This window comes from Lissotriton vulgaris, chromosome 2_1 (assembly GCF_964263255.1).
Source record: "Lissotriton vulgaris chromosome 2_1, aLisVul1.2, whole genome shotgun sequence".
Taxonomy (NCBI): Eukaryota; Metazoa; Chordata; class Amphibia; order Caudata; family Salamandridae; genus Lissotriton; species Lissotriton vulgaris.
This window is the reverse complement of record NC_141687.1, coordinates 284,660,046-284,674,368: the sequence shown is the minus strand read 5'-3', so window position 1 is coordinate 284,674,368 and position 14,323 is coordinate 284,660,046. Positions and strand designations below refer to the sequence as shown.

The 14,323-nt window shown below is 43.2% G+C and overlaps 1 protein-coding gene across 3 annotated transcripts in view; it reads right to left on the bottom strand.

Annotated features, from left to right (window-relative positions):
* The window catches only part of TUBD1 (tubulin delta 1), a 239,849-nt gene that overhangs the window by 114,542 nt on the left and 110,984 nt on the right, over positions 1 to 14,323 (bottom strand). For all 3 annotated transcript variants that reach the window (XM_086954942.1, XM_086954941.1, XM_086954943.1), the window contains one exon: positions 11,791 to 12,022. In XM_086954942.1, coding sequence (XP_086811068.1) covers positions 11,791 to 12,022 — 232 coding nt within the window. The remainder of the gene's footprint in view (positions 1 to 11,790; positions 12,023 to 14,323) is intronic.

Below are 14,323 nucleotides of genomic sequence, written 5' to 3'. Positions count from 1 at the left end.
CACTTAAACACAAATATGACTGTTTCACTTTAAAAAGGGTGCATGGGAGTTTATTTTCTAACATTAGGACCAAGGGCACAATTGCAGATAAAGGAAGACCACATGTGGGAGCTCTTTTTTTTTTTTTTTAAAAGGACCTGTTTTAAGAATAGAATGATGGTCCGGCATAGTGGCAAAGGGGTATAAGAGTCAGAGGAGATAGCCTGCTACTCAGGACTGAAGTTATCATTTGTGCAGCAAGTGTAGTAGCTTTGAGGTCCAGTAGTGCGAGGGGCTCACAACACCTCAATTATAGGGGCCAGTATTTTGGGATCAATAACTGTTTTTGTTTGATTGATTTGCTGTTTTTTAAGTCTCATAATTAGTGTGGTTGATGAGCTATTGAAAAAGTACCCCTGAAATGATTTCATAATCCATGCCCCCCCACACTCAGCCCTTTCACTCCCACTCGCTCAATCCTTGCCGTAAAGATTTGGAGGGGGGGCTTGACATTAAAACATTATGCTTAGGGGGGGCTCAGAGCAAAAACGTTTGCAGACCTCTGGCCTATAGTGTCCATAGGAGCTTGAGTGAGCTGGGGAGACCACACTAGAAAGGACTGAATCCCAATGCCTGGAAAATTTGGAGCACAGACTGATTTTTTTTGTTTTAGGTCCGACAATTTAATACGTCCGCACCACATGTTGATGGTGACATTGGTGTCCACGGAAGGGTTTCGCAGCAGCGCGGATATCCGATGCTTTTTTACTGTTTTTTTATTTGTACTAAGCCTGTTTTCCACTGGCTAACAAAACAAGTGAGGATTCCGGCTGCAAATTACAGACGAATTTTCTGTCAAAAACACTTAGGGCCAGATGTAGGTGGCCAAATACCGGTCGGTAACGGCCGATTTTGTCCGTTACGACCGGTATTTAGAGTTTTAGATGTAGGGGGCTTAAATATTACCGATTCGGTAAATTTACTGAATCGGTAAATTTACTGATTCTGTAAATTACTGATTCGGTAAATTTACTGAATCGGTAATTGGAGATGTAGATGGCACTGAAAACTGTGCCACAGGGTCTTAAGGATTCGTTATTTACCACCAACTATTAGTTGGTGGTAAATAACGAATACCAGTGTACATGCAAATCTGTGCATGTACACCTGTGCCATGTGACACACATACATGTGTGCCACATGGCACAGGTGTACATGCACAGATTTGCATGTACACAGGTATTCGTTATTTACCACCAACTAATAGTTGGTGGTAAATAACGAATCCTTAAGGCCCTGTGGCACAGTTTTCAGTGCCACCTACATCTCAAATTACCGATTTGGTACATAGTTGGAACTCAACCAGATTTTGTCCATTGTACATTGCAACTGTTCCAACTCTGATGACACTGTAACAAAGAAAGGTTGCATGATCACACTTGTCTAAGTTGTCATTTTAGGCACCTGGTTTGAGAAAAAACGTTTCTTTCTGAGGGAAAATAAAATTAGATTTTCTCACAAAAGGATAGAGGAATGCAACCTACAATCCACAAATAAACACACAAAAGGTACTTTGGTCACTCTACAGAGACCTTTAAGGGATGTCTCGACACATATCCTAGGTATGGGGCGTAATGCTGGTCCCTGCGGCGTGGGGACCCTCAAAGGGGCCCGATCTTTCAAAGGGCCCCATTCAGGCCAAGGCCAATGAATAGGTGTGAGATATGGGCGACTCGGGCCCTCAACACATTCTACAGGGGGGCCTCACTTCATTTTGTGTTTCACCACTGGGAAGAGGACAAGTATTATCCTGCTAGGCTCAAACAGTAGTTGGAGTTCCAAATAAATGTGTCGGGATAAAAGCAGGGACCTAGCAAACTGAAAATATCTTAGGGTAGTTCCAAACGATTTCACTCTTTTTTCACAGGTTACCCTAGATATAATAAAAAAAATAGTTTGGAATATTTATTAAAAACAATGTTTCAGACATCCGGTTAGTTTTTAGGTCTCGCCTAGTGTTGCAGCGCATGCGCTGCTCGCTCAGCGAGTTCTATTGTTGTCAAGTCAATTTCGGAAGTGGAGTGGAAGCTCCGCCCATGCTTTTGATTGGCGCGCGTCATCCTTTATGGTAAACGCCGGCCTCCGATTGAAAGTAAGGCTTTTTGGTGTCCGCCCCGTCTCTTTTTGACTCCGCCCATCCAGACTCGCAGTCTCCTTTAACTAGTCTGTAAGCACTGTGTTTACTTTCTATGCGGATAATTCAAGGCACATCATGCTAGCAGGAGGTGCACATTTACCCCTTCAGCAGAACCACCTTCCTCGCCCCATCAGCTTGGCCCATGCGATTTGTCAACAGCTAATTCAATTCGCACTGCTCAGAGATGCTACGGTATAGGCTACCTCCTGATTGGAAAAGTCGACCCTGTGTATTGGATCACCCGCAGTGTTCACTGTGGCCCATCAATCCACTCCACGAAATGGTTAATGCCTCTTTCCCCCCAGCTTCTTTCATGAATGTGCCGGTGTAATGCAAGGGATGGTTGGCCCCTGCTCCACGGATAGCCCCTCCCATGCATTCTACGTCCCTTTGTTCTGCTGGAAAACCTCAGTGCAGGGCTTGGGTGAACGTTTTTCACTACCTGCAAAAGGCTCGGCTCTTGGGTGAATCCTGTATGTGTAGATGATTTGAGAACTGTTATGGGTCTGCCACACCCCAGCTCTAAACTGAAGCCAACATAGTTTAGCTGCTAATTGCTGTTCTTGTCTCGCCTTTTCATTACATACATCACAGAAGTGTAATCGACGACCCTGACTTCTCGGAGCGGTGCAAGTCTCCATCACTGTATTGAGTGCTCTGTGTTCTGGGGGAGGGGCAGTTTTTCCCTTTACATGATGTGTACATTGATTGACCCAGTAACATACGATGTAACGCCACGGTAGAACGAGCTTCGTCCACACCGCATGGCCTCCTATAGAGAACAACAGGATTTGCTGCATATCTGTCGTATCTGCCCAAGGGTGCATTCAGCTGAGAACTAGCGCGGCCAGGAGGTGGTGCCGGAAGTCAGGCGAGTCACACAACGAGGTCGCTGTTGAAGGGGGCGTGCAGGATGACTGCACCCCGCTTCTGCACTGTGTGGGCAGGGTCTGGTCTGATTACAGTGAGGTAAGCGTGATACCGGCTGCAGGGACGGACGATGCAGACTCGAAGCATGCCGCAAAGCCACCAGGATGGGGGAAGGGTATCTTTTAGTTAGAAAAGCTGAAGTTACATACACGCCATGGTTGACTGCACACGCGATATAAACTTACTCAAACATCCCTAAGCAAGGCATGCATTTTGAATAATAAAAAACTCATCTAGAAATGGTCACCTTCTGCAAATATTTATGGCCACCCAAAACGATGACCAGTAAAAATGACAGCATATTAATTTCTGAAGATTAAACATACGCGCCATAGAATATTCCGTGCATACGAGCATGATTTAATGTAAAGCAGGGCGGCGCTGTAAGATGTCAATATCAGTAAAACGGCTTACAGGAAGGGGACACATGCTGCGGCACATCTCCGGTAACGCAAGACTATTTTTGTGCATTTTTTAAAAGCATTGCCATTTACTATGCCAATAGCTCCAAAACTGGCAGTTGCGAGACCTCTTGGATTGTAAATGCTTGTTCCTACATGTTATTACCTCTTCTTGTGTCCTAATGGGCCTTCTTGAGAACTAGTACGATCCCTAGCTAATATTCATTCCGTTCAGGCGATATATTTAAAATGAGCACAAAGTTCTCATATCTGTTAAAAAGCATCATGGTTATCAGATATGGAAATAATCAAAACGATACTCGTTGAAAGACAAAGTCAAATTTCTTATAGGAAATGAACATCAACACCCATTAGTGGACCCTGAAAAATGCAGAAATTGTGGCGCACCCAGTTGTGAGAAAGTATTCCCATTATAGTCACATAAAACGCAGCATAGACAATAACATGTCACTTAACCTTATTCATGCTAAACTCACACTAGCTTGCGGTCATTTTAGCTTCCTGGACATAAGGAAGGAGCACTTTGCTGCAATCATGCACTTACATTTTTTTATATGTATTAATGGTAGTGACACACAACAATCAAGTATGCAAGACACAGACAGATCAGTAGAGCACCTCGTTCTATGGAATAACAATAAAACTGCATTATATTGTCTGGTAACATTTTTAGGTCCCGCCCAGGCAATGTTTGAGCTGTCTCTGTGAGACATGCTGTAATCAGGATATGGGCTTTAAAAAGTTCAGCCCATTTTCAAGGACTACCCCTGTTACATGTATTGTTACTAAGAACTTGTGAGCAATATTTCTTTCTTTAAGATGGGGCACTTGAGACCAGGGCTTGTGGTTTACAGAGCTCTGTTGTAAACAGGGCTGTACATTTTGCTCTTATCTTGCCACGCTTGCTATGCATTTAGCTGGAATTTTTATTTTCCTTCGACAACATGTCTGTCTTGCACCTTTTACATTTTTACAGTCGGTAGCCCTACGCAGTCGATCAATATCTTCGGTCTATGGCTTCCTACTTCGACGGTTTTCAGATCAAATGCTTCTGAAACAAGCATTTACAATGCAATAGGTGTCGTATTACTAAAAGTTTGACCCATAGGCATAACAAATAATAATGCTGCCTCCAATAGATCAAAATTTCAGTAATGCAAGACCTATTGCATTGCAAATGTTTGTATTGCTTTGGGAACCGAGAAAATACATAATCTCACCTCAGCAGTTCATGCCACCTCACAGAACCGGAGTAGGAGGTCAGTCAAAATACAGAATACATTTAAACAGTTTTTTTTTTTTTTAAATCAAAATTTTGTGTAATTTTGACAGTGTTGTGGTGGCAGTGACCAGGCAATATGTGTGTCGGTGTGGTGTCTGCATTGCTCTCAACCGGGCTCTCTGATGACTGCCTCGTTCCTGCTTCTTGCACCTCTTCGCAAACACTTTGCTTTTATCTGAATGTTTGTACACACAGTTCTTTGATTCAACTCTTAGTATTTAGTTTTTCCAAGAATCCCTCCTGTCTGACTCCCGCTCTTACTTCATCTTCTGTGGCTGAGGAGGATGCTTGGAAAGTTTATTCACCATGAGGCTTCTTTTACCCCAGGTCAGCATCCCCTCACAGTTCTAATTCTAATGATAATAATTTTGCTATGATTCTGTAGCACTTACTCATATGCTCCGATTGTGTTTTGGAGCACTTTAAGTAATGGTGTCACTAATAGCAGTAAATTAAAGGATGTGATAAGTGCCAGTGTTCTCAGTTTGCCCCCTGGAGCAACAAAACTGGTGCCATCTTTCATCTTCACTCCGTCGCCTTGGCACTCTGCAGTAACGCATTGCTATAATTGTTAGTTCATGACCACCTAACATTTGTAAGATGGACATTGCCTGGGCAGGGACTTTAATGGCGTGTCTGCAACATAACTGGCTGTTTTTCTCAAGTTACATATATTGCCTTTTCCGCCAGCAAATAATTTCGCACTCGGTTTCAAACTGGCTAATGTTGGTGGGTACTGGTGGTGGCCATCCAGGCGCCGGCGGCTCTTTCAGTATTACCTTATCTTGTTTAACATAAAGAAAATGTGCATGTGCAACACATGCCTTAACTCTTGTCGCACAGCATGTTTTGCTCTTCCTAATGAGTCAATTTATTCCTGCACTCAAATGTGTGTGTTGTTTCTTCTGCACGGCGATCAACATGGGTAATGGGGTGCATTATGTACGTTGCATATTATAGCTGCTGAATTTCTATGGTTTTGTGCATTCTAGTCAGAATCTTAGCTCAATTTTGTAGGTCTAGCCTGGGCAGCGCATGCTCTGCATGATTGGTCTCAAAGAGCCCTGTATCTTGGCTATGGGCTTCAAAAAACACCCATCTATTTAATTGGTTCCTCTTACTGTCCTTTAGAAACGCTGGCTTTTCATTGGTGAATACAGTTAGTAGACCCTCCTTTTGGAATTCTGCATCCTCCCATGAGGACTGGCCCTCTTACATGTGTTTTTGCTGTTCAGGTATTTATACTTATAACGCTTGTTTTAGTAGGCCTGCCTCTAGCTCATTAACTCTTCTGTTTACTTGTGCAATGAAACTTCTGTGGCATCATTTGCTTGCCTTCACTTTATCTCCCAGTGCCTACCCCTCACTTTTCCCACAATACTGCTCGCAGGCTCCCAGAATTTGCTATGCCGTGCCCTCGTTTAATATCCCTTTGCCGTCTACCCTCACCCCCCTGCACAATACTACTTGCCTGCCCCAAAATCACTGCATTCAATTCTTATGTTATTTTACATTAAACGCTTTTATTTATAGAGCGCACTTAACCTTGGGCTCGGACAAATTAACCAATCAGCCCATTACCACAGGATGTTTAGCTGACAGTAGACTCGAACACGGATCCCCATCTCACCAGTCGGCAGCTCTCACCATATCCTTTGTCTAGCCATGTTGCAGGGTGCAGTACCATGTGTGGCCAAAAGAGGTTCCAAGGGAAATCTAGGGACAGGCGGTGGTACTGCGCCCTCACACCACTGCCTGTTTTGAAGTGGAGTCAGAACTGCCATTTTCACTCCTGCGCTATGGCACTATTGAATGTGTTGACATAAAAATTGTGCCTCTGTTTTTAGGTTATAATAATGTTTTTAATTTCCATTTTATGCTTAGAGTACGCTTGTGCTGCCACAGCTGACTTTAGTGGGTTCGCTTGTTATGCAAGCTTGTTTTTGTGAAACCAACGTAAATATTCTGAAAACAACAACAAGGGGATATTCACAACCGCCAATCTGCAGGAGCCGTTTTGTGATCACATATCAAGTAACATCTGGGCCTGGTACTGACGGAAAAGAAACATTTCCTTTAAGTTTCTCTGGCATGTTTGCTGTCAGCCCCATCTTTATTGGAGACGTTGTCAATCAATAAAGTTGTTACTGCTTGTCCAAGATTAAATTATATATCAAAGGCTAACACAAGTGTTTCTTAAATTAGCCGCCGACCTCTACCTAGCCACCATCCCAAGCTTCTACAGGACCAGAGCAGGTGGAAGGTCCTTCTCCTACCTCGCAGCCAAGACCTGGAACGAACTCTCCCTTCACCACCGGCAGAGCCCAACACTGCACCAATTCAGGAAGGACCTCAATACCTGGCTCTTCGAATGACCTCCAATGGAGCTGCTTAAACCGACCCCCAGCGCCTTGAGACCCTCACGGGTGAGTAGTGCGCTTTACAAAACCCAGATTGATTGATTAAATCATAAGCAGAGATTCTTCCTGTTATTAATTAAAACCAACCTTAGTATCAAAGAAAACCACTAGCTTTGTCTGTTGATAACTGCAGTCAAAAATAAATCGTTTTAAAAAACAAAACTGCTTTTTGTGAGAAAAAAAAAGTGTGCTTTCTATAACAGGCATTGGAAATTGAATAGGTCTCGCATTTGATGGAGTTGGAGCTATTGGCATTATAAATACCAATGTTTTTCACATATGTAATAGATAAGCCCTCCCCACTTTAAAAAAAAAGAACTCCTTGGTGTTTTTAGGTGCTTGTTTTAACATGGAGGTTGAGCTGACTTTTTACTCCCAGCACTACGGCAAATACACTAAGCAACAAAAAAACAGAGTTCTTTAATTTCACACAAACTAAGCTAGAGATAGATTTCCCCTCAGCGATCTTGGGTGAAAACTACCATACCTTAGTTAATTGTTATGATTAGTTGGTTTATAATATACTTCGTATGTCATTGATTGATCTTGTGCTGTGATCTGTGGATCCAAGAAAGCTAGTTCTTTTCCATTCATTGTTACCGTGAAGTCCAAGTACTAATTTCTGTGGTTCAGCCAGTTGGTGAACTCCTCAGCCTGCATCTTACTGCCCTTTTAGATCATGAACACATCATCTATATATTGCTTTCAAACTCAGATATTGGCAATGAATGGTTCAGTACATGTTTCATCTCAAAGTCATGGACATAAAGACAAGCAATGCAGGACAAACAGGCTGACTGTAGAAGCCTCAGGAGTCAGTAGGAAGACCTCTTGTTCAAAATGAAAATAATTTCTGGTGAGGGCCATCTGTGCACAATCAGTACAAAGTCCCTTGGTGTAATGGAGTCCCATTCCTCCTGAAGGATACTAGTGTATAAGGCCTCCACATCCATTGTTTTAAGTTTTTCTGACTTGGGGTCGTATGATAGTCCCTCTAGGAATAGGAGTGTTTATTTAATATAAGAAGGCATTTTCTTTATCAATTGTCTAAGGAAGCAAGTGGAAAGCTGCAATAGTAGCTCCAGAGTTGAGCTGATGCCCAACATGACTACCAGTCAGAAATACTTATAACTGTCACAGAGCTAATGCCTGTCGTTGGCTGCAGCTTTAACCAGAAATCTGAGTCTTTGCAGTTCTTGTCTGCCAGAGATATGTGCGACCCATTCCAGTAGCAATGTTGCTACTGACACCTGCTAGCGCCTAAGCAGAAAGTGCCTTAGAGGAAAAAGCCCCAAAAATGGAGGAAACATTTCCAAGGTGACTTGAACTTCAAGGATGGCCTACGGCTGAGGGTGAAGGCAGTGAAAGCACCAGAAGATGGTCAGGGACTGGAGAAAGCCGAAAAGAGGAAGCAGGTGCACTGGAGAGAATGAAAGGAGCAACAAAGGAAAAAGGTTGGCGAAGTCAATCCCAGGAAAATCCAAGAGACAGACAAGAGCGCTGGAATATTACAAAAGGAAAACTGGAAGTGTTGCAAAGCAAGGAGTGGACAGAGGTCCTTCCTTATAAAGTCCTAAAACAGTAAATTACCTCAATGCATCCTGGATTACCATGTTGGATTGGGAATTCTCCATAGACTTGAATGATATGGCGGCAATCTTGGATTGGGAAGAATAAACTATACCAGAAGTCTTCATTAGAAGATTCTGGGAAGGGGAAACAGAAGAATCATGGTGGTGCAAAGGTTGTTTACCAAGCTGGACCCTCCAAAGAGCAAATTGGGGACAAAGGAGACTGTACTGGTGGGCTGACCACCTTGAGGTAAGTTTGCACTGAGAACATGTTAGCCCTCTGGCATTCTCACAGCTCTTCCCGCTCTTCAAAGGCTGCGTGCCTCACCAGCCAGATATTAGCCTGGATGCTTACTACGGGCAGGATGCTGGCAGCAGCACCACATATAACTATGGATTTATGCCCTTAGCGATCTTTAATTTACTGGATCTCTCAATCTATCCATACACATTTATTTGGAACTCCCAGTACTGGTTGAGTCCATCAAAGTGCTATTTTGCTACCTTGATGGGGAGAGAATACCAATGGTGAAGCATGCCATGAAAATTTGTGGGTAATGTATCCTCTTACAATCTCTACCAGAAATAGGTGAAGAGACATCTAATAGAGGCATCTGTAGAAAGACCTGTTTATTTGGAACATAAAATGTACATTACGATTAATTTAACAACATAAAATATAGACTGAAACCTGTTTATGGAAGATGCATGTACATCATCCATAATGCCTTCACCATGTACACATTTCTTACTGTTTATGAAAATTTGAGTCAGATGCATCATTGCGACCAGTGTAGAAATTAGCAGACGTGCATATCTACTAAAAGGTCGGTTCACAAAATTCTGAGTCAGAGTGGGTTGCAATCGGACTTAATCTATTAATATTGATGAGTTAGGGCAAAAATTGCAACTCAGTGAAATTGCCCACAATCACAGGGCTGGTGGCCTCAAAGGGACCAATGAAGACCACAGTGACTGTGATTATGTGTAAATATATATATATTTTTAAAGCAGCCTGTTTTTCTTAAAGAAAACTGGTCTGCTTTTAACAAAACAAAAAAAAGCTTTACTTTTTGTATGTTTTACTGAGCGTTTGCTCTGCTCCCTAGACCATTGCCTACTGCCCCTGAAACTTTAAGAAAAATGCACACGAGTTACCATCCCAACTTTGGAGTCTATAACTTTTTAATAGTTTGCAACAGGGATTATAGTTGCACACCACTGAAATATTAGATTTGAATCTGAATTTAGAAGGGGCACCCCCAACGTGCCCCTTCCAAACTGCGATTTAATAGCCAATCGCAGATCCATTTTAGATATAGATAAAATGGGTTTGGTGCATAGGGAAAACATTTTTAATGGCTGCAAACCGACCAATTAAGCATAGGGTTTGCGATTTCTAAAAAGTTTCCAATATCTGGCCCTTTGTTATGTGTTTCATATATGTATAATATACGTACAAATGGGAGAACCGATTTTACTTATATTTTCTTATGTTACTTTCCTTTTTATGTCACTTATCAATATTGATTGTAGGCAAAGTCATATGCTTGGCCTTTCGGGTGGATCCCCTATCCAGGGATGCATTACACAAATGTGCTTTCCCGCATATTAGGTAGGCCACATTAGAAGTCCATTATCCACTAAAACAATACCTTTCCGTTCAACACAAGCATTGCCTTTTTGGAGGGTGCTTTGAAGACTATGTGCCTCCTTCGTCCTCATCAATTCAGTTCTCCATGATACTCCACAAAACAAGACCACTGTCAACAGAAATATTTTTTCGCCCTAGTAAATCAATTTCAGCAAGTGCCGGAGGACAGTTATGAAAGGGTATACTTGGAGAAAAGTTAGTACGTTTATTCCTCTTTTATACTGTTAAAGTGGAGAAAACCAGAATCAGATTCTATCAGGAATGAAACCTACTCCTGAAACAAGACATTTGTAACTAGGGAACCCAAATATTTTCACCTGGCTAAGCATCGCTGCATTCATACTTACTGAAAGACGAACAAAACTGAAATTGTTCATAATGCATAAACAGCAACTAGGCTGAGACCAGCAGCCATTTTAGCACAGACTTCCTTAGAAATCTCCAGATAAGAACTGCCAGTGGTCAGACTGATTCGCTACACGCAGTGATGTAATGCAAGAAGAGTGCAAAAGTAACTGTGCTCATCTAAGTGCAATCTAGAACATTATGCTAGAACACCACGGCTCAGAAGAGATGCTCTTCGATGATGTTGCGGGTAATAAAATATAATTGTAACTCAACTTGCAGCCTCAAGTTTTATGCTTATATAGGTAAATATAGGTAAATATTCAGCTTTTAGTACAGCACCTAATGTGAACTGTCAATATCTTCCCAGCGCTCTAATACATGGATTGAAAACAAATAGACATAGGGAGCAGAATTATTTGCTGAGGATCTCTCTCTATAAACGAGGAAGGTCAGAGAAGAACCTGGGTTGCCTTTATCTACATTTAACACATGAAACACTATACCACAAGATAAACTCAAAATTAGGCCATATACTGGTAATATTTACAAAAGTGGATGTCCAGAAGAAAAATTACAGGAGCTTTTACTGGGTAGATCAGTGTTGAGAGGACTTAATCACTAAGTTGGCTCAGTTAGTTAAGCATGCAACACGCAGATTAAAATTTCGAATCCCACCAGGGGAGGTTCATCCTTTCATCTTTGTATGCTTCATACATGGAGTGTCATTTGGCTGGTTAGCAGTACTGCTTGATAATTACAGCTATGCAAAAGGCAGAAGAGAGACAGCAGAAAGCAACATATATGTACACAAATAAATATTTTGGTAACTATTAGGCCATTCTACCAATTGTTGTTCCTGTTACAAGGTCGCTGAACCTTTTCAGTAAAGGGGGGAAAAAAGAGCCACATAAGCATAACGTTCTTATACACAAAACCATCTTTTGACGCAATATAAGGAATGTCATTTGACTGAGATACAAGGAATACCTAGAGGATTTCTGCTGTACTGTGTGGTCACTTCGGAGGAACACGCGGGCTGGAGCACACTCCCCAGTTGATGTGCAATCACTTTATTTACATCCCTGAAGGAGATCTGTTTGATATTCATAAGTTGACCACAAATCTTGTGGACAATATCATTTTCATGAATGAGGAGCGCGTCAGAGGACTGGTACAGGTGAGAGAGAGTAAGAATAGCATTGTAGTTCTGGACAATAACCTAAAAAACAAGGAAAAGAGAAGTAGTGTGTGTGCTGAACTGCCAAGAATTCAACTGCTTTACAATGATAACAGGTTTCCTTGCCATTTTGCATACTTGGAAATAATCAGTGTTCCAATACTTTTCTTTTGCTAGCTGATGGTGAATGTTCATCTGGCTGCTAAGTAGAAGGAAATAAATAATTTTCTACTAGCAGGACAGCCTTGCATAGTACTGAGGATCAAATATAGACATTAGCGCTTGACAAAGCAGGGTAGCCCGTTCTATCACCAGCTATGGAAGAAATTATGACACCTACCAAGAAGTCTCATTTCTACTTCTATCGTGTCCTGGCTTACCTTTAGCTATGATTCTCCTCACTCGGGAGAAATAAGGACTGTCTGAACACACGCCCAGTAATCTAGGACCCCATAAGAGCCGAGTAGTTCCATAACACCAATAAAGTGAACTTCATGGGCAAGAAACTAATTGTGGTGGTCTTGGATTGGCCATCCTATTCAGCATTCTGGCAGAGGACTGGGGCGCTGGAGGCAGCAACATTATGATGAATTAGAAGTGGACATATCCAGGAAAGTAACTATGCTCATATTGGTTCCCGGTTCTCTTACAACCAAAATATATCACTGGTTGTAGGGGCAATTACATTAAGTAACTGTAGGTGAATTTAACAATATCCAGAGATGACCAATCTAGCCCATAACTATAGGAAACAAACTTTCAGAGGAGAGAAATCCAAATTACTTACTTGTAAGATCACGTCTCTATCATGGATGTCTTATTGAATTCAGACGCTCAATTAACCCAGCCAGTTGCGTTCGCTGGAAACATTTCCTAAAACCAGTACAATCAATATTCAGGGAAACAACTTCCTTGTGTAAAAAAATTAGGGTGGATACCACTTTGTAATTTTGTTTTTGATAATCAATTTTATTGGATTTTTCAAAACCACTTTGTAATTTTAATTGTCATTTATAGAGCGCATAATCACCGTCAGGTCTATAAACGCTGTGAGAGAGCCCTACCCTAGCACGTGAAGGAGATGTAATTGATTAAGTTGTGCCCCACGCTTCCACAAAGAGGAGTGTTTTTCACTTCTTCCTAAATGAGAGGAGGGCGTGTTCCTTACGCAGATTCTCCAGCAGCTTGTTCCATAGTAGAAGAATTGAGGTTTGAGAATCAATCAATTAATCATAGCATTTGTAAAGCGCACTACTTACCCGTGAGGGTCTCAAGGCGCTGAGGGTCGGGGGATGCTGCTACTGCTCAAACAGCAAGGTCTTGAGGAGTCTTCTGAAGGTTAGCAGGTCTTGGGTCTGCCGTAGGTGGATGGGGAGGGTGTTCCAGGTCTTGGCGGCGAGATGGGAGAATGATCTGCCGCTGGAGGTTGCTCTCCGGATGCGGGGGACTGTGGCGAGGGCAGCGGAGCGGTCGGGTGGGGGGTGCGGATGCTGAGTTGTCTGTTGAGGTACGCTGGTCCGGTGTTGTGGAGTGCCTTGTGTGCGTGGGTGAGGAGCTTGAAGGTTATCCTCTTGTTGACTGGGAGCCAGTGCAGGTTTCTCAGGTGGGGTGTGATGTGGCTGCGGCGAGGGATGTTGAGGATCAGGCGTGCCGAGGCGTTCTGGATGCGTTGTAGCCGTTTCAGGAGTTTGGCCAAGGCCCCCGCGTAGAGGGCGTTTCCGTAGTCCAGCCTGCTGCTGACGAGGGCCTTGGTGACTGTTCTTTTCGTTTTGGTGGGGATCCACTTGTAGATCTTGTGGAGCATGCGGAGGGTGTTGAAGCAGGAGGAAGAGACGGCGTTGACCTGCTTAGTCATGGAGAGGGTGTAGTCGATGATGACCCCCTAGGTTGCGTGCGTGGTCGGCCGGTGTTGGAGCTGTGCCCAGTGCGGTTGGCCACCAGGAGTCGTCCCAGGCCAAAGGGGTGGATCTGAGGAAGAGGACCTCCGTCTAGTCCGAGTACAGCTTCAGTCGGCTGTTCCTCATCCATTCGGCAACGGCCTTCATTCCTTCGTGGAGGTTGGTTTTGGCGATGTGGGGGTCCTTGGTGAGGGAAAGGATCAGCTGGGTGTCATCGGTATAGGAAACGATGTTGATGCAGTCGGCGACGTGGGTGAGCGGTGCCATGTAGATAATGAACAGCGCTGGGCTGAGGGATGAGCCCTGGGGTACGCTGCAGATGATCTTGGTGGCTTCGGAGCGGACAGGGGGGAGGCGGACGCTCTGTGTTCTGCCAGAGAGGAAGGAGGTGATCCAGTCCAGGGCCATCTCTTGGATCCTGGAGTCGCGGAGGCATGTGCGTAGT